General features: G+C 43.2%; 4 protein-coding genes across 4 annotated transcripts in view; 3 read left to right on the forward strand and 1 right to left on the reverse strand.

Annotated features, from left to right (window-relative positions):
* dnaaf5 (dynein axonemal assembly factor 5) overlaps window positions 1-813 on the forward strand; it is a 29390-nt gene extending 28577 nt beyond the window's left edge. Inside the window, exon 13 of the mRNA XM_006791444.2 lies at window positions 227-813. Coding sequence (XP_006791507.2) covers window positions 227-381 — 155 coding nt within the window. The 3' untranslated portion in view covers window positions 382-813. The remainder of the gene's footprint in view (window positions 1-226) is intronic.
* An 83-nt stretch (window positions 814-896) lies between these two features.
* LOC102780506 (glycerophosphodiester phosphodiesterase 1-like) lies at window positions 897-6466 on the forward strand. The gene is made up of 6 exons (XM_006791443.2): window positions 897-1375; window positions 1933-2108; window positions 3014-3119; window positions 3310-3402; window positions 3651-3862; window positions 4066-6466. The coding sequence occupies exons 1-6, from the start codon at window positions 1109-1111 to the stop codon at window positions 4211-4213; spliced, it is 1002 nt and encodes a 333-aa protein (XP_006791506.1). The 5' UTR covers window positions 897-1108; the 3' UTR covers window positions 4214-6466.
* A 599-nt stretch (window positions 6467-7065) lies between these two features.
* On the forward strand, window positions 7066-10482 carry LOC102779933 (MAPK regulated corepressor interacting protein 2-like). The gene is made up of 5 exons (XM_006791441.3): window positions 7066-7449; window positions 7558-7627; window positions 8073-8212; window positions 9055-9144; window positions 10094-10482. The coding sequence occupies exons 1-5, from the start codon at window positions 7395-7397 to the stop codon at window positions 10162-10164; spliced, it is 426 nt and encodes a 141-aa protein (XP_006791504.1). The 5' UTR covers window positions 7066-7394; the 3' UTR covers window positions 10165-10482.
* trap1 (TNF receptor-associated protein 1) lies at window positions 9986-21945 on the reverse strand. The gene is made up of 18 exons (XM_006791442.3): window positions 21747-21945; window positions 18694-18864; window positions 18531-18613; window positions 18310-18450; window positions 17796-17867; window positions 17505-17665; window positions 17296-17405; window positions 17133-17206; window positions 15881-16036; window positions 15558-15678; window positions 15402-15471; window positions 14397-14544; window positions 14113-14298; window positions 13836-13974; window positions 13670-13755; window positions 12108-12253; window positions 11871-11943; window positions 9986-11488 (listed from the first exon to the last, which is right to left on the reverse strand). Exons 1-18 carry the CDS (start codon window positions 21865-21867, stop codon window positions 11387-11389), a joined length of 2160 nt encoding a protein of 719 aa, XP_006791505.2. The 5' UTR covers window positions 21868-21945; the 3' UTR covers window positions 9986-11386.
* Between the last annotated feature and the right edge of the window lie 529 nt (window positions 21946-22474).

A 22474-nucleotide genomic window follows, 5' to 3' on the forward strand; every position in this document is an offset into this window, starting at 1 on the left:
ATTTTTGGGCCCAAATTTTTAAGTATTTGATGTTCAGCTCAAATCCAGAATGCTGACTTTTATGTGTGCTGTCTTTCTGAATTTGTTTCTCTCTATGTGTGTGTGTGTGTGTGTGTGTGTGTGTGTGTGTGTGTGTGTGTGTGTGTGTGTGTGTGTGTGTGTGTGTGTGTGTGTGTGTGTGTGTGTGTGTGTGTGTGTGTGTGTGTGTGTGTGTGTGTGCGCGCAGAAATCCTGAAGAAAGGCAGCTCGGTGCACCCTGCACTTCTGAAGGAGGAGGTGGAGGCTGTCCGGGACAAACAGCGAAGTCCTGTCTACTGCGATCAGCTGCTCCAGCACATCAGCTCACTGCCCACAGAGTCCACAGCAAGCTGCACGGAGTGACGCTGCACACGGAGAAACTGAGACAGATGTTTGTGCCTTAACTGTGAAAAACGTGTTCACTTTCTGTTCTTTGAAGTCTATTTAACTGTTTTTGTTTGTTTTTTAGCAAGAGTAGAAAACATTTCCAAGAGCTGTTCATTACCTCACCATTGTTCTAAAGTACTATGAGTTTTATGACTAAATTTTCTTTTAAAAAGAAGAAAAAGATTTTTTAATAATTTCTTTTTATTCATGTACAGTGTCTCCTTAATTTACTGTGTTCTGCATTCATTCCTCGCGCTGCACTCATTTGGCTCTGTTTGATTTTAAGAAAAATGTTTTAAAAATGGTGTATGTGTGGTTGTTTGTGCATATCCTGTTTGTACTAAACCGGTCAGAGGAACTGGTCATGTGATTTTTGCCTTCAAAATAAAAGCACATAAGCTTTTCTTATATTTGTCCAAACCGACTTAATTGGATGTTTAAATCTAGGTTATAGTTCATGAAATCTGATTCTTTAAATAGGACATTATAGATTTCTGCAGCACCACACTGATAAGAGCAGCGCTCCTGTATCCATCCTTTTCACAATCTGCTGATTCTCGCTCATCTATTTGAGATCTGCCTCCAACATGTAGCCACCCGCGTACTGATAGCAGACCTCCATCCATGCCGTGTGTCTAAACAGCGACTTTTGCATCGACCCAGCCGGCCGTGACACAAACATCCCGTCCTGTGTTCTTTCACCATGCTGCAGATCGGAGATGAGGTGGTGTATTTCTCGGTGGTGTTTCTGCTGGTTGTACTGGTAACTAGAAGCGCCACTTGGGCCACCCTCCTCACCGCGTTTCTCTACATCTTCATGGTGATGTTCCGCTTCCCTCCGGTGCCGGCGGACCGGGCCGCTCGAGTCCTGCGGCCCGGCGCTCTCTCCTCAGGAGGCGGCGTCCCGGTGGTGGCGCACCGCGGAGGAAGCCACGACGCTCCGGAGAACACCTTGGCAGCGATCAGAGAGGTGAGAGCTGGAGAGCTGTAGTGCTCTGATTTATAACCACAGGCCTCTTGTCTCTTATCTACCTGCAGCAAATGACAGGTGCAGGGACATTTAATTATGGTGTTATCTGGAATAACAGCCCCTTGGGTTAAAAGCCATTGCTGAGACATGCTGTCGCTGTTACTTTTGCAGTAAAAGCAGGTTTTCTTGGTGTTTTCACCGGCTTTGGGGGGGGGGTTAGAAATAAGTAGAAGTAGGTCAGACTCATCTTGCACCTGATTCTGCTCCTGTGCTGTTTATAATCTGATGCCATCTTTATGATGAAGATCTGCTCTCCATCTCACAATGCCTTCTCTTCCTAGCATCTATCCAGATGCCTAAACCTCTGGATGAGATGCTTCTTTTATTTCAACAGGCTGGTTTTCAGCTTTTTATGAGTATGAAGCAATGAGCCACGGACAAAAATATAAACAAGATAACATCTTATCTGTCTTCTGGACAGCAGAATTCATCCATCCATGTATATAATCATACATTGGTTCACGCAGTATCTCTCTGTCCCATTACATCTGCTCTAGGCTAGTAGGAACGGGGCCACCGGAGTGGAACTGGACCTGAGTTTCACAGCCGACGGAGTCCCAGTCCTGATGCACGATGAGACCGTGGACCGAACCACCAATGGGTCTGGACCAATCAGCAAACTTCAGTTTGTTCAGCTCAGGAGACTCAATGCTGCTGCTCACCACAGGATGAAGTAGGCTGCCTATTGATCAGTGATTCAAGCGTGTTTAGGCTAATTAAAAAGAGGAAAGTGTTTGTGAACAATAAGCTGCTCAATGAGGAGTCTTAGAAGTGTGTTTCACCAAAAGTTCACAGTTTTAGAAATGCAGAATCTTCGGTTCTCTTTTTGTCTTTTTTTCCTCCTTATTTTTGTCTATATGTGTATTTTTTAACAAAATGATTTAGTAGTGCATCTCTTTTCATAGACTTGGAATAAAACTAATGGAATGTATACAGTTGTGGTCAAAAAGCTTACATACACTCATCATGCTCCAAAAATGACACCTTTATTCTTGCTTCTTTCCACACGGATGAGTCAAATGTCTTGTGGTTGCAAACCTGAGAACACTATACCAAATTTCAGGCATGGTGGTGGTAGCATCAAGCTCTGGGGCTCTTTTGCTGCCAGTTATACTTGTAGATTGTCAATTCAGTCAAGAGGAGTGTTCAAATATCCAGTTTGAGTTAGAAGCAAGAAACTTGTTTATTGCTACCAAAGGCATCTGTTTGAGGTGCAACTTACTGGGAACATTTAACCAAATATTAGTGGGTGTGTTTCTATACTTTTGACCATGTGTGGATTAGAGAAAATCCAAAATAAATTCAAACTTGTGTACCCACTTCTTGCTTTCAAAGTCATTAAAGATGTGTAATATGAAATCATCCTGGAAAAAGAACAGCTCAAAGAAATCATCTATATTTATGCTTACAATGAGACATTTATGCTCATTGTAAGCATACATGTCTGTATATAAATACAGACATGTATGCTTACAATGACTTGTATGTATACAATGCTTACAGATGTAGTTCATAGACCAGTAACCAGTAAGAACAGGGAGTTATGTCAGTTTTCCAATAGTTTCTTTTCATTTGCAGGGACAGATTTAATGTAGAGAAGGTTCCAACTCTGCAGGAAGCTGTGGAGGAATGCATCAGGCACCAGCTGACCATCTTCTTTGATGTCAAAGGTCAACCTGATATGGTACTACATACACTAAGCGCTAACCTAACAGGCTTATGGATACATTGCTCAACATACATACAAGGCTCTCGAAGAAAAGAGAAAAACTACATGCTAGCTGAACTAATGCAATGACTGTAATAAAAAAAGAAAGAGACTGACGTTACCGCACAGTTATAGTACTTGTGTTGTTCATTCCCCTGCTTTACAGGCTGTATCAGTGCTTCATAACATGTTTAAGAAGTTCCCGGTGCTTTACAACTCCAGCGTCGTTTCCTCCTTTGAACCCAAAGTCATCTACAAGGTAATTCAAAAATTCCTGAATTACACTAATCATGAAAATCAGTCAAAAACAACACTAATCATAACGCTTTAGGATAATGTTAAGGAGGAGGAATTCTGTGAGTGATTTCAGTTTCTCATAATCAGCCTCTCAGTTTTATGGAGGCAGTGATGTCATTCAATCCACTGTATTTGTTTAAACGAAATAAAAGGCTCTATTAACTACTAAAACCTGCACTGTGTTGACCTTTGTCCTCTTCTGGTCCGCAGATGCGTCAGACTGACCCCCATGTGATCACAGCTCTCACCCACCGGCCCTGGAGACTGAGCCGTTTTGGAGACGGCACGCCTCGTTCTCTGTCGACGTGGAGCCAGTTGTGGACCGGTGTTCTGGACGTCTTGTTGGACTGGGCCCACCATCGCGTACTGTGGAAACTTTGTGGGATCTCTGCCATTCTTGTGCAGAAAGACTTCATCTCACGGTAATTGAGAGTTGACAGGTAGTTTATTTTGCCGTAGACTCTGTTGTTGCAGACCAACGGTGACCAACAGGAAGGTGGTTTTGATTCATCTGTTACTCATAAATGATTAACTTCATATTTAGTGTTTTTTGTTTTCGATTTTTAAAATATTTTTGTTGCGTGAGAATTGCACAATTGAGTTTGTTCTCTTTCCTTTCAATCAGGGACTATGTTCAGTATTGGGCAGAGCGAGGAGTGGAGGTGGTGGGCTGGACTGTTAACACTGCTGTGGAGAAGGAGTACTACCAAAACCTGCTGAAGATCAGCTACATGACTGACAGTCTGCTGGAGGACTGTGATCCTCATTATTGAGCGATACCACACAGCCACACACACAGAAATCTTCCAGACTTACAGGTTCTCAATATAACCAAATTAGATCTTAGAAACTCATTGGTTTGACAAAGGGTATAATTAAGAAGTGCAATCATTCATTTCTACTCTTGCGTACAAGTAAATAAAAACCATACCCGATTTAAAGTGGTTAATCTCCCCTTCAAGGCAGCCTCCTTAGGAAGTCCTCTTGCTCTTCCATAAATCTCCTCTGTGTCAAAATGATAACCCTTCAACTTGAATTCCCTCAGAAATCTCAGGACATCACAGTACACCTCAGAGTGAACAGTGTCAGCCTGGGATGGGAAAAGTCACAGCTCAAAACCTGCTCGGTGCTGCAAAAATGATGAGCGTGCATGGTGTGTAGTGAAATCAAAGAGCCACAAGAACGAGTGGTCACGACTGAAGTGCTGCAGCGCCTCACGAGGAGCTGACTTTTAGGTGGAGATCAGCCAGATTCATAACCAGTGCAGTTTATTTTTAAAGAATAGCAACACACGTCATTTTTCCTTTTAATAATCCTAAAAATCCTATATAATAAAGTGAGAGTGTTGATAATACTGAAAGATAAATTATAAAATGGAATAAAGTTTGGTGCTAGCTAATTCTGTGATGCCAACCAGTTCCACGGAAATACACGGGTAGTAGTTGTAGACGAACGAGTAGTTCCCAGGCTTCTAGAAGGACATTCAAAGCTCTTCTTTGGATGTTTCTGCCTTTTGTGTCAAGACGCTTCAGTAAAGTTGAGGCTCGAGCTCTGCAGAGGCCAATCCATGACCGAGAGTTTCCTATTGTATGTTATCCATGTTGTTTTTACTGCATTGGGAGTGTGTTGGGGATCATTGTCATGCTGTCCACATCATTCATTCCAGTTCTTGTGTAGTTCAGCATACCTCAGCCTTTTCTCCTCTTTTCCCTTCCTTACGAATGGCTCCGTGACCACCATCCTTCCACCGAGACCATTTCTGATGAGCGTTCAGTGAACAGCAGATGGCTCAACTGAAGGTTCAGATGCATCTCTCAGGTTCTGTATCAAACCTGAATTTTCTTTCCTATGTCTTAAGAAGATGACTTTCACATACTGTTCATGTACTGTTCCTGCTCATATAAATATCTACAGATGCTGTAGATATATATATATATATATATAGTTTTTAGAAACGACTACATCTTCTTTTATCCTGCACTTGTCCAGCTTCCTCAAATGCTGTAAGGACTGGCTGCACACCATGCTGGGATTTTTCTGTTTTTGGCTGTTTGGGAATCACCTTGTTGGTGCAAAAATGCTATTTTATATCTGCTAGAAACAAAGTGCCTAAACACACAATTTCAAATGGGTTCTTTGCAAAGTTGTCTGTTATGTGTAGACACATACACATACAATAGGAATTATTCATAGGTCAAGTATTAAGTCCCTTAACAAAAACAAACAAACTGAAATCATTCCCCTGAAAATGATCAGGTACAAGGACTGGACTGAAAATGAGCGAAAAAGCAGCCAAAGTCCAAACAAAAACTTTGAGAAACCTTCAGAAAGCCCAAAGAACTATTGCTCAAGACCACCTTTTGAAAACTTCCAGTAAAATCTGGCTCTTCTTCTAGTTACCTGTAGCTGGCACACAGGCTATACAAACATGCTACACCGTGAAGGAACATCTGCAGACTTGTCACCTTTATTCTACTGCCGGCAGTAACACCTCACCTCACCTGGACCAGGGATAAGCGTTTGCTCTACCTGCTGTGCTGCTGATCTTCCACAGGTTTTACTGCACCTTTAAAGAGACAACAATGTATGTATATAGTGGTTACATAACATTTAGGCATCATATTTAATGCTTGTCATGATCATCTCATGTCACTGCTATGTGATGTTTATTTAATCCTGCAGCTGCACAAAAACACAAGAAACTGTGCTGCATGTAAGACAGTGATAATATGGGTTAATTGTACACTTCAAAAGTGCAAGCGGAAGCACCAACACAAATATTTCTATATTGTTTGAGGGTTTTGTTTAATCTGAGAAAAAAGTGGGTCATGAATCATGCCAGGTGACACACGCAGAACATCTCATTCATTACTGTAACTCATTATATTTACTCCTCTGATGTTTCAGGTGTGTTTCTGTGTCCAACTGCTGCTAATAGTTTCATTTACAGGGTCAAAGTTTGCTTTCTTACTTTCTTAATGAACACTTGAGTTGTGCTCGTGTAAAGATAAGTAAAAAAATATATATCAAAAACAGCAGTATTTGTTTTGTCTTTAACTGCAACACATCTGAGATACAGACATCCAAAGATTTGGAAGTTTTTTCCCCCTAAAGAGGTTGCAGAAGAAACAAAAAGAGGCCTTGGTATCGACCTGGTTACACTCTGACTGAAAACCAGGACGCAAATAAAGATATTTCAATCATGAATTGACGCACTAATGGTGCAAAATGCTGCAAACAATATCAGACCAACGCACAAAATTAATTTTTTGAGCCTCAGAATTGAACTGGGGGAGACCTCCCACAGATGTGTTACTGTTGGTGCACCTGTGCTCACCTGTGTGTACTGTAAACACAGACATCGTTGGCGCATTTGCGGCTTGTTGAAGCACATAAACGTCACTCATCTGACCCGATTTTAGTGTCTTACTCGTCACACTGAGGCCGAATCATCGCGATGACGTGAAATCATCCTGCATTTTCGCTCTCACCTGAGGCAAATTAGTGAAACAAGCTTCAGTACACCTCTGCAAGTCTCACTTCACACTCGGGGGACGCTGTCGCTTTAAAGCGCCAAAGGAGGCGTGTAGGCACGTCGAGACGGTGACCGTGTGCGTCTCGTGTCTTACGAATGACTGCCGCTGTTTCAGGTTATGTGACATTGTGGCCGGCCAGGACACCTTAGCACCAAAGTGACTTACATTTCGTGAGTGATCGGGGCACACGGAGAGACGGGACTCTGGCTGTGCACTGGTCGCTAATTTTTGGGGTTGTTGTGTTTTTTACGCGTGGCGCTCTGCTTCACGAGGTTACCGAACAGTTTGCACACTCTCGTGTCCCAGCTCAGTGGATTGATCAGCTTCTCCCATCAGAAGAGCGTCTTCTTGGATGTACGTGCTTTGCTTCACACTTCAAAGTGTCGAACTCGGGGATCACAGGTGAAGCCGCCCGCGCATGATGTACACAATTACAAGAGGTCCCAGCAAACTGGTCACGCAGCGACGCACAGGTGAGACTGTGGGGCTAAACTACGAAGCACGGCACACCGGAAAACCCACTTTCACCTCTCCGGACTGCTGATAACAAGTTGTTTTATCCTCTTTGTCTTGCTCTCCAGGGCCCACACAGCAGCTGGACAGCAAAATCAGTGATTTCAAGCACAAACAAACGTCCTGGAATATGCCTGGGTAGGTGCACAGGTCGTGAAAGGAGACAATTGTAAAGAAATGATTGCATTATAGTTTTTTCAGATACTTCTGGTTGTGATTGTGAATGACTGTGTCCTAGCAGCTGTGGACGTCATCAGCTAGAGACTGCAGCAATTGTTCATCAGCTGATGCCTTGGTGATTGAATAAAACCCCGCTCTGGTTTTCTCTGAGCTTGGCCTGCCTACTCTGTTGGTTTTTATGATTGGTTTTTAGTTTGAACCAGCCAGGCAGACTGGCCCTGTTCATGTGTGTGTGACCTTGGATCACAAGGTCCCTCATTCAGCTGTTGTAACTTCTTACTCCTGCTTAACCAGCCTTTCTTGGATATAAGCTATCACTTAAGAAAGTTCCTGCTTGGGAATGATAATGAGCACTTTCTTTCTGGCAGAAATCAACACAGTACTTCTCTTGTCCCCCTTTCAGACTTCCCGCACCAAAGATCGTTTTCAACCGTCCGAATGGTAAGAAATACCATCACCCTGCTCCAGCTCTGCCCGCACACAATCATCACGAAGAGAGTTTCACCCTGTCACATGAAGAAAATGTCAAGTTTGTCTCTGAGGGTAAGAAAGTGAGAGACTATCCCACTGTTACACTGTATCCTGACACCCATCCCTCACTTGTTGTTTTGTGAATGACATTGTTTTACTATCAAGATGCTAACCAGCCCCCTCCTCTTCCCTCCGAGGCCTCACCCACACAGCTGCTCTGACACTGATAGGCACTAAGCAGAAAAATGCTCTCACGCCCACATCAATCTCCTCTTGACCCACGCTGGCACATGTGCTGAAAGAAATGACATTTCAGGCTTTGGGTTTAAATCTAGGCATCACTTTAAAGAAGAGCACCAAAGCGTTCTGACAGGATTGTTGGGTCTGGTCCGGATTTGAAGTTTGGGCTTCTTTTTAACATTCACAAACCCAGCGGGTCTCCAGGAGATCCCCCACTTGGCTCAGTGGTTCTTACATTGTGTGTCCTGTTGTTGGCATTGAAGCTCAGTCACAGCAGCTCATAAACAACTTGAGTAACCTTGGCACTGACTGGACAAGGGCACAAAGTAGGCCTGACACCGCCTTTCTGCAAAGGCTTCTGTTCAGGTTGGATTGGTTCTTTTCTGTTCACTGAAATACAAATTGTATAATCAAACGTATCCACTGGAGGCTCCTCAAAGTTGTGACCTGGAGACAGCTGTCAAAGTTGAACTTAATCGTAGAGTACAACCACACACACACAAAGTGTGTGACCACGTGCTTCACTGTTTGGAACACAAACATTGGTCAGGAGAGGTATGTCTCTGAAACAGTTGCTGGACTTTACTTGTTAGGCACTGTGGGTGTGGCCCTGGAGTGTAGGACTGGACAGAGTGTTCATGGTGGCTTTACTGACCGAAGTCTTGTGTTTTCAGCCTGGCAGGAGGTGCTACAGCAGGAGGTGGGCCAGGCTGCACAGAAAGCAGTGCATTATAAAGAGGCCACTCCCAGCCCACACATGGATGGTGAGTACAGCTACTGTTTTTCCTTTTTGTGTTATCTTCAGACCCCAACTCGGTGTTTTTACGCACTGTGACAAAAAAGTCCTGAGACTTTATTTATTTAGTGCAAGTGTAACAATCATATTTCATCTAGCTGCAGCTCACAGGCCTGTAACTGTTGCAACCTGTGCAGTAGGTCGCACTGGTTTATAACAGCCAAATAGCATAGCCCAAAGTCACGGGTCAAATCTGTTGACTCATTTTAAAATTTTAATATAGCAATGCATAGGGAAAGCTCACACACTGTTTTAAATGGTATTTGTAGGTTTTTTGTTTTTTAAATGTAACAGTGATCATAATAATACTAAGACCTCTAGCCCAGAACAAAAATCCAAAAATCATGAATAAGATGAGTCAAATAAAAATACATTAGATACAACTCGTTGGTTCTCCAACTTTTAATGTGGTGGTGTGACTGAGCTGTTGCAGTTCCGCCTTATGACCACCGGAGGGCGATGATCACTTTAGATTCCCAGCAGGCAGACGTAACTGAAAAGTCGGCAGTGTTAAATATATTTATCGTAGCATTATGTAAGACAGCTTGATGTAAAATATGCTAGTATTTATTTTTAAAGTTTTTACGTTTCTCATTTTTAAATGAGATTTAAAAATGAGTTTATTTTGAATATACTACACCGTCGCAGTTCCTCCTTGTGACCACAAGAGGGCACTGAAGACTCATTAAAAATGCCGTTGTTGCAGTTTGTGATGGTTTAGCTCACAGGTTGAGTGGATTACCACTGGGCTAAATGGAGTAGTGTATTGAATAGGTGGTAAGGAAAATTTATAGATGAAGAGAAACGCGTAATATTTAGTGATTCTTTATTTTTCATCCTTTTGACATATTTATTCTCAACCATCCACACCATGGACAAAGATGTATCTAATGGTTTAATTTCTGTTTTCTTCTCAGACTTTGTGCCCATAGATTTGGATGAATGGTGGGCCCAACGCTTCTTAGAAAACATAGATAAGCTCTCCTGACGCTCCTCTGGGATTCGATGCTCTCGGACAGTCTGGAGGTGAGACTGCGATGACGGCTCACAAAAGAAGAGGAAGCCTGGGCGGGAGTTCTGATGGGTCAAAGTGCCCACATGTGGTTGAAATGGACTGACAGTGCTGATAACGGTGGACAGAGAAACTCCTGAGAACCACTTGAACTTGTGCGGTCACACAGCCGTGCAGACAGACTGCACACAGAAGGATGAAGTCTTAAAACTGAGGTTCATCTTATATTTTCTCTCTCACAGCAGAGATGTTACTTTGAAATGCAGTAAAATTGTATTTTAAAGAAGTTCCAGATTACAGCTTCATTTCTTTAACCTGGCATTATGTTGAATCCGTGTTTATTTGCTGACAAGCCTCCATAAATCCTCACACTATTCGAAATGACGTTTACCGCTTCCTGAATGCAGCAGAGTCTCCGAGTACGAGCGCAAACAGCTGCTCAGAAACATTTTAACACCACAAAACTAAACAAGAGCATAAGAAAAATGGTTCAAGCAAAAAAAAGTGAGAACAGCAAAAGATTACAAACTACCAGGCTGAATTTCAAATGTGCTGAGAGGTGGAACATGGGCAAAACCTCCCCACACTTTGAATTTCGGTGCAGATTTGGATCACGTTGGCTAAAATCTGGCCTTGGCAGAGGATTTACTTGTTTATTTATTTCCTTGTTGTTGAGCTGGACAAAGAACGTTTTTCTGCACAAAATTTGTACCTCAAAGACGAGGTTGTTATTCTGAAAAACCAGATTATCTGGAAACTTAGTGGCACATTTCCAAAAGGAAGACCAATAAAGCTTCCTTATAAATCCAAACTTGGAAAAATATCAGATATTTAAGATGAGTTCAGCGCTCACTGAGAAGCCTGGAGTATTCATGATGTGATTAACAATGAGCCTGACTATTAACTGAAAGTACACTAAGAGTGAGCGTAATGGCAAAGTCACACTGTAACAACAGACGGGTGCAACCATGACCTTCATGTCCTGTTAATGGCAGGACCAAAGAACACAAAGCGTAGAGACACTGAAGTATTTATGGAGAATCTTCAGGCAGTTCCTGTTTCAGCCTTCACGCCTGCTGCACCGGTGGAAATGAAAGACTTGAGAGGGGAAAAGAGGTGGCGTATTCTTTACAAAGTCTAGTTCTCTGGCTTTATCGACCATTGAGCTGCTGCGAATGCTCCAGTCTACAGGCAGCTCTCAGTGCTTCTCTAAAGCTTTGGTCAGGAGGTCGTTGAGGCGGGAAATCATCGGTCGAGGATCATCGTTCAAGCCGGCTGCGATCATGGCATTGTCATAGATCTGGAAAAAATAAAAGAAGTAAAACTATAAAAGCTGCACTGCTACCAGTTAAAACAAATTACCATAAAATCTCTCCAGTGAACAAGCTAATGGCATCCTGCCTGAAGAGAAAGGCTGGGCAACGTTTTACACTGATAATAACATGCTTATTGTATCTGTATTGGCAATATTAGCCCTGTATTTACCAAAATTTGCAGTATCTTACAGCACTACAACACAGCCCTTATTTTTTTCATTAGAACACATTTCATTATGGTTCTTCTAAATATAAGGAAAGTGTTAAAAATCATGATATGACATGTTTGTTTTTTTTGTTTAAAGATCATTAATGGAAAAAATGGGCAAAGAGCAAATAGAGATGAAATAACTGTGAGCCCAGCACCTGCTCCAGTAATAATCCAGCCAGCTCAGAGTTTGTGTCCTTCAGTGCGAACAACTTCTTGATCAGATCGTGTCTGTGAGAAAGCAGAGCGCAGTCAGAAGAGGACAAAAACCCACTTTCTCCCACTCTCCACCCAGTACAATTTGTCCACACACACACACACACACACACACACACACACACACACACACACACACACACACACACACACACACACCCACACACACACCCACACACCCTGCATTGATCTCCAGTGTGGGCTGCAGTATTTGGGCTCTCTCCTCAGCAGTGCGGGCCAGCTGCTGGGTGCGGAGGAAGTGGCGTGCGGCGCCCATTTCCAGCACTGTGATCATGGCCGGGTGGGTGTCCAGACGAGGCGTCAGCTAAAGTGCCAGAGGAGAAAATTAACTACAGCACACGGTGGTAACAAAGAGACGTTTAAATCTGTTTCTCAAGGTGCTTAAGATGAAATGGTTGTTACCAAAACCGAGGACAAACTGTGATGCCCTTTGTTACTGAATGTCCATTTAATGATGCAGGAAATGTGTAAATGTTCATTTCCCTTAAAGTTTTATTCATATAGCACCAAATCACAACAACAGTTAAGGTTAAACACCCTGCAATATTACAGAGAAAACCCCAAAAATCAGGTGACTTCCTGTGAGCAAGCACTGTCGACAGTGGGAAGGAAAACTCCCTTTTAACAGGAAGAAGCCTCCAGCAGAAACGGGCTCAGCGACAGGTGATGATGTGAAACCTGATTCTAATGTGCCAAATCGTTTTCAGCCAAATCGATTCCCACGCCGTGTGACAGTCACCTTAAATGTTTAAATGTAGTTTAAAATTTCAGGGCTTTAATGTGCAGCCGTCACCTTATTAGCACTGATAATAATTAACCAATTAAAATGATTAACTTAAATTAAAATGTTTTTATTACTACTCTGTACAGAGAAGAATCCAATCAGCTGATTTCCTGTCCTCTGATTAACGATCTTCTGTCCTCTGCTCTGACTGTCTCGTCCTTTTTGTGACAGTTTTATGTTCCTTATAGATTTTTAATCACCCTCTGATAACATCTGTGATTAGAGCAGGCGCTACTCGTACTGATCACTGTGTGACAGAAGAGTCCCATGACCCACAAAACTCCTCATACAGAGCCTGAAGCAGAAAGCTGATTACTCCTGTAGTGATACCCGTTATCTCCACCTGGGGTTTTAGGTTTTGTTGAGCCAAAGAAAGCCTGGTTATGCTGAACTTTGATGTCTCTCATTTGTTCACATTATAAGCTGAGTCAAACTCACAAATAATCACATTTTCAAGCTGATTTCATCCTGAAATTCTTGAGGTGAAGCTTTGGCGCTTCTGTGAAAATGTTGGCTTCTAATCTGTTTACGAAGGTAAAAACTAAGGTACGACTCGCCCTAACTGTGTCAGAATTAGTCACACAAGCAAGCTTCCACATCATTGTTTTTTATTTACCGACGCGACGGTTAAAATTGAGTCTGTGACAGGAAATCAGCCGATCATTCACCACGGCTCCCAATCTGATTTAACCAGCACTTAGAAAAGTGTTTCTTTAACTTTTCCCATCATACCCTTCTTCAGGACCTAAAGTTCACGCTCTTCCCACAAAACTTTACAAATCTACAACTGTGCAGAAAGAAAAAGGACAAAAAAGAAAGGAAACAAAGCGATCGAAGGTGCAGATAGAGACGACCAACAAGCCTCTAAGAACCCATCAGCCGAATTCAGAAACAGTCATTTCAGGTATCTCAGGCATGCAAATGTTCCTCTCTAACCTTTATGTTAGTCACACGGGGTCCAAGCGAGTTCTTCATCCAGGCCATGAGGTCATCAGCCTGCTCCTGCGTCAGGCGCTCGGATGCTGCGAGGAAGAAAAGACGATGAGCAGGAGTCAAGTCTACAGCTGCAACAGCGAGAGGCTCTTGTGAAAGACGGGCACACCTGGCTTGCTGTCTTCATACTTCTCCTCCTTGTAGTGATCGACCACGATGTCGGTCTCGACTGAGATCAGCTTCTTCTTATCAAACTCTCTGAGATGCAGCAGGGTCAGCTCATCAAACTGCTCGTAGCAGAAGAGCACCTGCATACGTGCACGCACGCAAATGGAGACACGGCAGTTTGTTATAGTGAAGCTATAAGCAGCATCTGTTGTTAATTAATCAGGATAATGATCAGCTCGGGTTACCCGGCTGCTGGCTAACTCGAGTCCAAGTCTTACCTCCATGTCCTTCTGCTTCATGGCTTCGTAGTAGGGGGAGTGCTCTGCGAGATGTCTGTTGGGGGCACACAGGTAGTGGATGTTACGCGTGCCTGCCTTCATGCGGGACGCGTACTCCATCAGATTGGTCTGCTGCCCGGCCGGCAAAGCCGACGACTCGAATCTCAGCAGCTTTGCGATATCCTCCTACAAAGAGCGAGAGCACGGAGCGTGACTCAGACTCAAAGTGTTTCTGCTAACCTTTAAAGTTCTGTGTCATTTCAATGCAAAGCTCTGGTGCAAACCTTGACATCTTGTTCCTGTGTGGTGACGATGCCTTCCCTCATGAAGAGGCCGTAGTCCTCAAAGAACTTGCTGTACTTCTCTGGCTCCTTTTTGCTCTGGTCCAGCAGGAAGCGGATCACCCTCTGCTGCAGAACATCACGAAGCTTCCTAAAGAAAGGAGACGGTAGAGAAATGAGCAAACATCGAGGGGAGAGCAAGCGAAGAACAGAAAAATTGACTGCACGGATTTAGTGTAAGGGGTCAGTCTTCTTGCTGATATGCTGTAGTGATGTCAAACGTCTATTTTAATGCATAGTCAAAGCACAGGTTACCATCATGGCTTTGATTTTGCACATGCATATTTTAGAGGAGATTTTTTTGTAACGAACTATAGTCGTTTCCTCTGGGGTCACGAAACTCTGTGTGGAGCGGTTTCCAGAAGAAGGTGAGCGGTCAATGAGATGCGTGGTTACAGGCGTGTTGGAGATAATTCAGTCCCTTTTTTAAAACACCGTTTTAAAATGGTATTTGTGCTTATATTTGTATTTGTATAGCGCTTTACTAGTCCCTAAGGACCCCAAAGCGCTTTACACAACCAGTCATCCACCCATTCACACACACATTCACACACTGGTGATGGCAAGCTACATTGTAGCGACAGCCACCCTGGGGCGCACTGACAGAGGCGAGGCTGCCGGACACTGGCGCCACCGGGCCCTCTGACCACCACCAGTATGCAACGGGTGAAGTGTCTTACCCAAGGACACAACGACAGAGACTGTCCAAGCCGGGGCTCGAACCGGCAACCTTCCGATTACAAGACGAACTCCCAACTCTTGAGCCACGATCGCCCCGTTAAAATACAAATGTATGCAGATGTGGCCTGAGACAGGCTGAACTGAGGGTCTGTTATTTGATTAATGAGGAGTAAGTTCCACAATAAAAATACAGATATGGAAATTACAGTATGTTCCCTTCATTAAACCAACCTTATTCCTAAAACAGCTGCATTACTGCTACTGTACCTGATGAGGGCGCTCTCCTGCAGCAGCTCTCTGCTCAGATTCAGAGGGATGTCCTCGCTGTCCACCACACCTAAAAACAAAACAAAAACATTCTGCAAAGTGTTGTGTGAAGAAAAAAATACAGAGCATGCTAGAAGCATTTGAGGAGGAACAAACCTCGAAGGAAGCGCAGCCACTTGGGCAAAATGTCAGTAGCTTTGGTCTGAATCAGGACCTTCCTGCTGTACAGAGCCACGCTGGACCCCATCTCCCTGCTCACATCGAACATGGATGGCTTCTGTTGGCAAATACATTCTTTCGTCACACACGTGACAGGAAACCGGCTTGAAAGGTCACTAAAGAACAATTTAGCTGTAAAGTTTACGTCATCTATCAGTACTGGACCTGAACACCAGCCGGTTTCCTAAATGAAGATTCTCACAGAGCTTTGCAACCAAACAGCAACTGAAGTCAAGTTTGCATTGTGAAATACTCCTCACCGCTTCAGGGACATAAAAGATGCTCCTGATGTTAAGCGGGGCGTCGGCGCGGTAGTGCAGAGTGTAGCGTGGCTTGTCGTAAGCCTGAGCGACGTAGCGGTAGAACTCCTCGTGCTGCCAGTCACTGATCTCCTTCGGCTCCATCATCCACAAGGCCTGAAGGAAGACAGACAGCGATTATTAAAAATTATTATTTTCATTGTCGTATTTTTAATATGTTTGTCTGAAACAGGGCTCTCTTGTAAATGAGACACTGAGTCTAAATGAAATTGCTTGTATAAATAAAGGTTAAAAAAAACCCCACTTTAATACTTCTTCTTTTGTCTCCCACCTCTCCAGGTGCCTAAAATTCTTTAAGGAAACTGCACAACATACACAGCTACGATGTATATCAAATTTGGGCTGACAGCTCTTTGGGAATCAGCTTGTTGGTTTAAAAATACTATTTTATGCCTGCTGTCTTTGGATTTTTATGCTAGCAACAAAATGCCACAAAAACAGACACCAAGATTATTACAGTTAAATACAACTTAACTAATTAAATACTAATGACTGACAGTGCTACCCAGTACTGTGTCTACTAGGAGGCTGACAGCCTCCTAGTAGACACACCCATGGTATTCATTTCAAAATCCTATGTCGTCTTGTTCTTAAGTTATCCCATACACCAGATTTTCGTAAAGCTTACAGTGACTTTCAGGTTGAGATCACCAAGATTTGAACTTATCCAGGTTTTTTAGTAGATGCACCCCATGGTATCAATTTCCTCCTACGTCACCTCATTCTCAAGTTATTGCATTCACAAACTTAGGTGTCCACACCACATGCCTGTCCACCCGGTGGGGTGATGACAATACCCCATGAGCCTTTCAGGGCTGAGGGGCAAAAACTACACTTTTGAAAACATTTAATCTAACTGAATTGGTTTTTTTGGAACTTGTAAAACAAACTAAGGTCAAATAAAATAAAGAAATAACAATAGTTTTACTATTTGTTAATGCCTTTTAATACTTAAATCATTCATAGGTCAGGATTAAAAAGCAAACAACCAAACAAAAACATTCTGGTTAAAATTGTCAGGTACGAGGACAAACACAAGGAGCAAACGTTTGGCTCCATAGAGGCAAAATATAAAGAAATCGGGGGCGGCTAAAGACTTTTACACAGTACTGTACAATTGTGCCATTTATTTTGTGAGTTTGGACCATTCAGTGACAGTCTTTGCATCCAAAACAGGAGAACAGCAGCTCACCTGCAGAGTGTTGAGCCTCCGTCCATTCAGAAAGATGGGGAAGCTTACAAAGTTGCTGTACTTTGTTACAACCTCTGAAACAGAAACAATAAGTACTGATGCATGAATACGTCTCCTCACTGCAGCCATCCTACAGTTACCAAAGCAGCGACAGCACTTTTACCTTTAACTCTGTCCTCAGAGGAAAACTCCTTGCAGTCGTCTTTGAGGTGGAGCACGATTTTTGTTCCTTGTTGAACGCCGGTGGCTTCAGCAATCTCAAAAACCCCAGAGCTGAGGGAGACCATGTGAGATATTGAGGATTACACTTCTGATTCACAGCAGCCCTTCTCAAACCAAGGATACCTCTCTACAGCCACTCTTTGCTCTCACCCATCTGAGGACCATTTGTATCCAGGTGCATCGGGCTCAGACGAGCGAGTGTACACGTCCACGCGGTCGGACACCATGAAGGCGGAGTAGAATCCAACACCAAACTGACCAATGATGGTGCTGCTGGCCTCCGCCTGGTTCTGAAGAGCGTCCAAAAACGCCTACAGTGGGGAGAAAGTTACAATGATGACAGATGGAGTGAGCATCAGAAAACACGATGCTGCATTTTAAAAGCCAAACTTACAACAGGAGCGCTATATCAGATAAGTAATGTCACAATGAAGCACTCACCTTAGAACCAGAGCGGGCGATAGTGCCCAAGTTAGACACCAGCTCATCCTTGTTCATGCCGATTCCTGTGTCCTGTTGGAATATAGAAATCAGTCACTCAAGAGTTAAGCTATCCTAGTGTGTTGTATCCCATTTACCAGCAGGGGGCAGTAAACCATCTCAGGGCTTCAAGTGCACTAGAAGCACTAGGAACAACCTGCTATAATTATTTATAGCTGGCTGTATGGATCTCAGGACATAAAAAGCAGAGATATGCTACTGATTTAAGTAAGTAACAATGCAAGAAAAAAGGGGGTCCTGGGGTGGAGATGGGTTGCAAAGCAGCTTGAACAAATTTAGAATTATCCTGGTTAAGACTGGATACAGGGAAAGGTAACAGCTGAGCCATCGGCTGGTGTTTTGCTGGCACCGAGCTCAGCTGATCTGCTAGGATTACGACTCGCTTTCTGATCTAATGTTATCCTTCCTGTTCTAAAACTTGTCCAAAACTTCTACAGTCAGTAAACAGGTGTACCTGAATGGTGAAGGTGCCCTTTGCTGCATCACTCTGCAGGTGGATCTCCATTGGAGCCGTTTCACCACCTGCTGATATCAATTTGTGGCGCAGTTTTTCCAGTGCGTCGCTGCCGTTAGAGATGAGCTCCCTGATGAAGACCTGAAAGAAAGACAAGTCAGTCAGAGGAGAGCAGTGAAGGTAAACTGTAATGATAGTAGCTTTTGTCCAATTTACACCACCTCTTTCTCTGAGTACAGGGACCTGGCGACAATATCCAGCAGCTTTTTGGTTTCAGCCTGAAACTCATGTTTGTGGAAACTACCTGAAAGATCAAAGGCAGAGCAACATTCAGAATTTGAGAACAAGCTTTCATGGGAAATATGTCTGCAGCTGTCCCAGTACCTTGCACAGCTTCTGTATCACTGATGATATTGTGCAGAGGCTCCTCCTCTGGCTCTTTCTCTGCCTCCTGGGTGCTGTAATAATACTGTGGGCTAAAGCCAAGGCAGGCCTGCTGCGAACTCCACACCCTGGGGCGACTGCTCCACCTCTGCAGCTGTCCAACCGACAAACCTGATGGCATGACGAGTAAAGATGGTGAGGCCATTTAACAAGGGAGCAGTAGCATTTTAGATCCCTCATCATCTCTCTAATCAGGATCTACTTAACCCTCTGATGTTTACCCAAACAATGTCTGAATGCTGCCTACAGCAAAACACAGACCTTCAAGAAAGTGATTCATGGCTTCATGTCATCCAGGCTTGGTTATCACACTAGCTTATATTTGGGCATTAGTCAGGCTCTGCGTTCACATCTCTTGCTTGTTCAAAATGCTGTAGCTCGACTCCTGTATCCAGGTGTACTGAGAAGCAGATTAAAGCATAGAGAGGATCGGGCTTTTGCAGTTGGGCTGTAGGTGACGTCTCATGCTACCAGGACTCACAAAGACACCAGCAAAAAGCAAAACGAGAGAAAAGTAAGTTCCGAGCAAGGGTCTGTAGTCAACATCTGCACAACCATTGCTTATTTTGGGGAGGGGGGCTCCATCTTGCTGCCACTTTGATTTGAAACAAAGCAGGTGAAATGGATTTACTCGTTTGAGCAGTGTGCATGAGCCTTCTTTCAAAAAAAAATAAAAAAATAAAAATAAGGGTCTCACCTTTGTGTTTTTAAGTGTTTGTGTAACAGTAACGTTAAGTCCTGATGTCCTCAATTGAGAACATCCTGGCCTTTTCAATTATATCTTATTTGTTTGGCTGGCCTCTTTTTGCTCAAAAGAGGCAGGAAATTACCAAAAAGGTTCAACTGAAAGACACTTTTTTCCTCGGTTCTCGGGGTTTATGGTATGGTACTTCTGTAAGTTTTCCTCAAAGATGGGGGATATTAAACGATAAATGAAATCTATTCAGTTTAGTGTGATGTAACCAGTGTTGGGACTAACGCGTTATTAAGTAACGCGTTACAGTAACTACGTTACTATTGTGGTAACGAGCACGGTAACTAGTTATTATGCCAAAACCAGGAACGCGTTAGTCGTTACTAGGATTTAGATAGGGTCGTTACTCGTTACTTCGTGTGGTGGCTATCGCGGAGCTTCCACAGATTCAGTAACATTAGCAAGTGGTGGAGGCAGCAGGTGGATGAGGGAAAGGGGAGGCAGGAGGAGGAGCAGAGACCCGAGGCGGCCGCCGGTCCAAGTGTGAACTGAACTTCAGGTAAGAAGTTATGACCTGCAGTCTATCTGGGTCAGATATAAACCAAGTTTAGGTGGAGTTTATTTTCGTTGTGCTGACTTTTTCCGTACTGCGTACTAGCTAGCATGACGGAGTTTCTATACAGCTGGGTGGGTGCTATGAAGTTAATGATGTTGAACTTTATTTTGTTCATAAGTTATTAGAGTTGCCAACCGTCCCGTCTGGTATTCAGAGAAAATATTACGCGTTTCTTATTGAGGTGAAAAGGAACAGTTTGTCCCGTAATTCAGCTACAATGAAAAGGGCACAAAGCTGGAGTTATTCTGTGTCTTTGCTGCACAGCTGCCTCTTCTTCTTTCATTCTCCCCCCTCCCTCTCCCGTTTCTACTTCAATCATGAAAACTGATCAATGATCAGCTGATCGGCTCTCTTGTTTGTTTATCGCCCACTTTGCGCCAGAAAGAGGAAACCAGCGGATATCACGCTAAACAACAGCAGCACGTTTAAGCTTGATCAGCTGTTGTTAGAATTTATTTAATATTAATTTCTAGTATCAGCTGATGTTTGCTGGAGCCACAGCTGTAAACCTGCTGGTCATGATATCGGTTTGGTTATCTGGTGAGAGGGAAACATGAAGATGAAACCAGGAGATGTCCTTACTGAATCATCAGAGCTGAGCAGGTGATGGAGAAACAGGTTTACCTTCTAGGTGACATGAATGAGTTGAAGGGAGGTTATGAACTGTTTCTGAGAGACAAATAACACCAGGATCCTTTTTTAGGTAGCTGACAGCTGGTAATTGTGCAGGTGCGGATCTAGCAAAGTTTTGCCAGGGGGGCCAGGTAGGGCATTAACAGGGAAAGGTGGGCACAAAGAAATACTTTTCTTTCTTATTCTAATTTAAAATGTCTAGCTTTTAAAAAATAATTATCTGAATCTTGCAAACAAACGATTCATAGATTGATGCAAATATACCATCAAAACAGTGTACATCACTGTCACAACAGTGTTTGTTTTCATTCAAAGGCTTTATGATTTTTCCTATAATGGCGGGCCGGTCTCTAGTCAAAATGTCCGGGCCGATTTTTTGTCCCAGTCCAGCCCTGTATGCAGCTCATCTGCAGTCTGGTGTTACCTACATCTTCCTATTCAGAAGGCAGAATTTCCGAGTTCTGAGTACAATCAAAAGTACCACGACTGCAGTTTTTGTGTTGGATGTAAAAGGCGCACATGATGCTGTGACGTAGGCTAGAATCATGGCAGCAGTCAATGATGGTCAGGGTGTGGGATTTCTCTCGTGGAAATATGCACATTATCTTTTCCTTTCTATTGGTAGGTGGCACAGTGCACTTGTGGCAAGTAAGCAAGCTAGAAGACTGGCAAAGTTATGGAAGCAACACATTAACAAGAGAATTCTGAGTAAAACCAAAGTTACTTTCCCTAGTAACTAGTTACTTTGAAAGTAACGAGTAACTTGAAGTAACTGAGTTACTTTTGATAGAAGTAACTAGTAATGTAACTAAGTTACTATTTTAAAGTAACTTACCCAACACTGGATGTAACCATGCAATAAAATTTATAAGCGAATCGCTTTAAATTCAACCGTTAATCGGTTTCTACTGTAAGACACGTGAGCCGCAGGTTAGTTTAAAAAAACATGGCCACAAAGGTTAGCCGAAGCAGAGTTTACATTTAACTGAAATCTTGGTGCTGTCAGCTAGGCGGCTAGGCTAACTTGGCTGGCTAATAAGCACAGCTTACCTCCAGTCAAGGAGCGCGAGACAGGTCGGCTGCTCAGCCCGCGTGTAGATGACACCAGCCGCGAGCTGGCCCTCTGAGAGGAACCGAGAGCGAACCGAGCCAGCGCGAGACAGCGGGACATGCTGACACTCGGGTGGGACCCAAAGACAAAACAAATGACAGGTCAACTGACCGACAGGGACACACGCTGAACTACAGCGGGAAAAGGACCTGCGACTGCGCGCGATAATGACGTCAAAAGGCCGACCGCAATCTGCCTGATGAGAATAGGATGCTCTTCAAACTCTATGTGCATAATTAAGTTTTATGTCGTAATACATTATATTACGACATTATATAACATAGTATATTATATGTGTATATATTTATATTAATCTTTAGTACGGTTATTTATTCGAGTTTTCTGATTACTTAAAATTGAGATTTTTTCTTTGTTGCCAATTTACACTTCAAGGTCAAAAAGAATGTAAAATTAGTTATGTTCATGCAAGCAGCATTTATTTTGTAACAATTTGTTACATTTCAAATTGTCAATGGCAAAAATCTGATGGTTCATATTTTTTAAATGTGAAGATTTTTCTTGATCCTGTTCTCACATCAAAATAAACTCTTGGAAACTATGAAAGCTTGTAGTTACCACTGGGGGTGGGGGGGGGGGGGGGGGGGGGGTTATATTTCAATTTGTCCTCTTACCTACATGCAAATTCAGTTCTCTCAAAATCTCAGAA

The sequence above is a fragment of the Neolamprologus brichardi genome, chromosome 4 (assembly GCF_056152115.1).
Source record: "Neolamprologus brichardi isolate AB-2024 chromosome 4, ASM5615211v1, whole genome shotgun sequence".
NCBI classification, from domain to species: Eukaryota; Metazoa; Chordata; class Actinopteri; order Cichliformes; family Cichlidae; genus Neolamprologus; species Neolamprologus brichardi.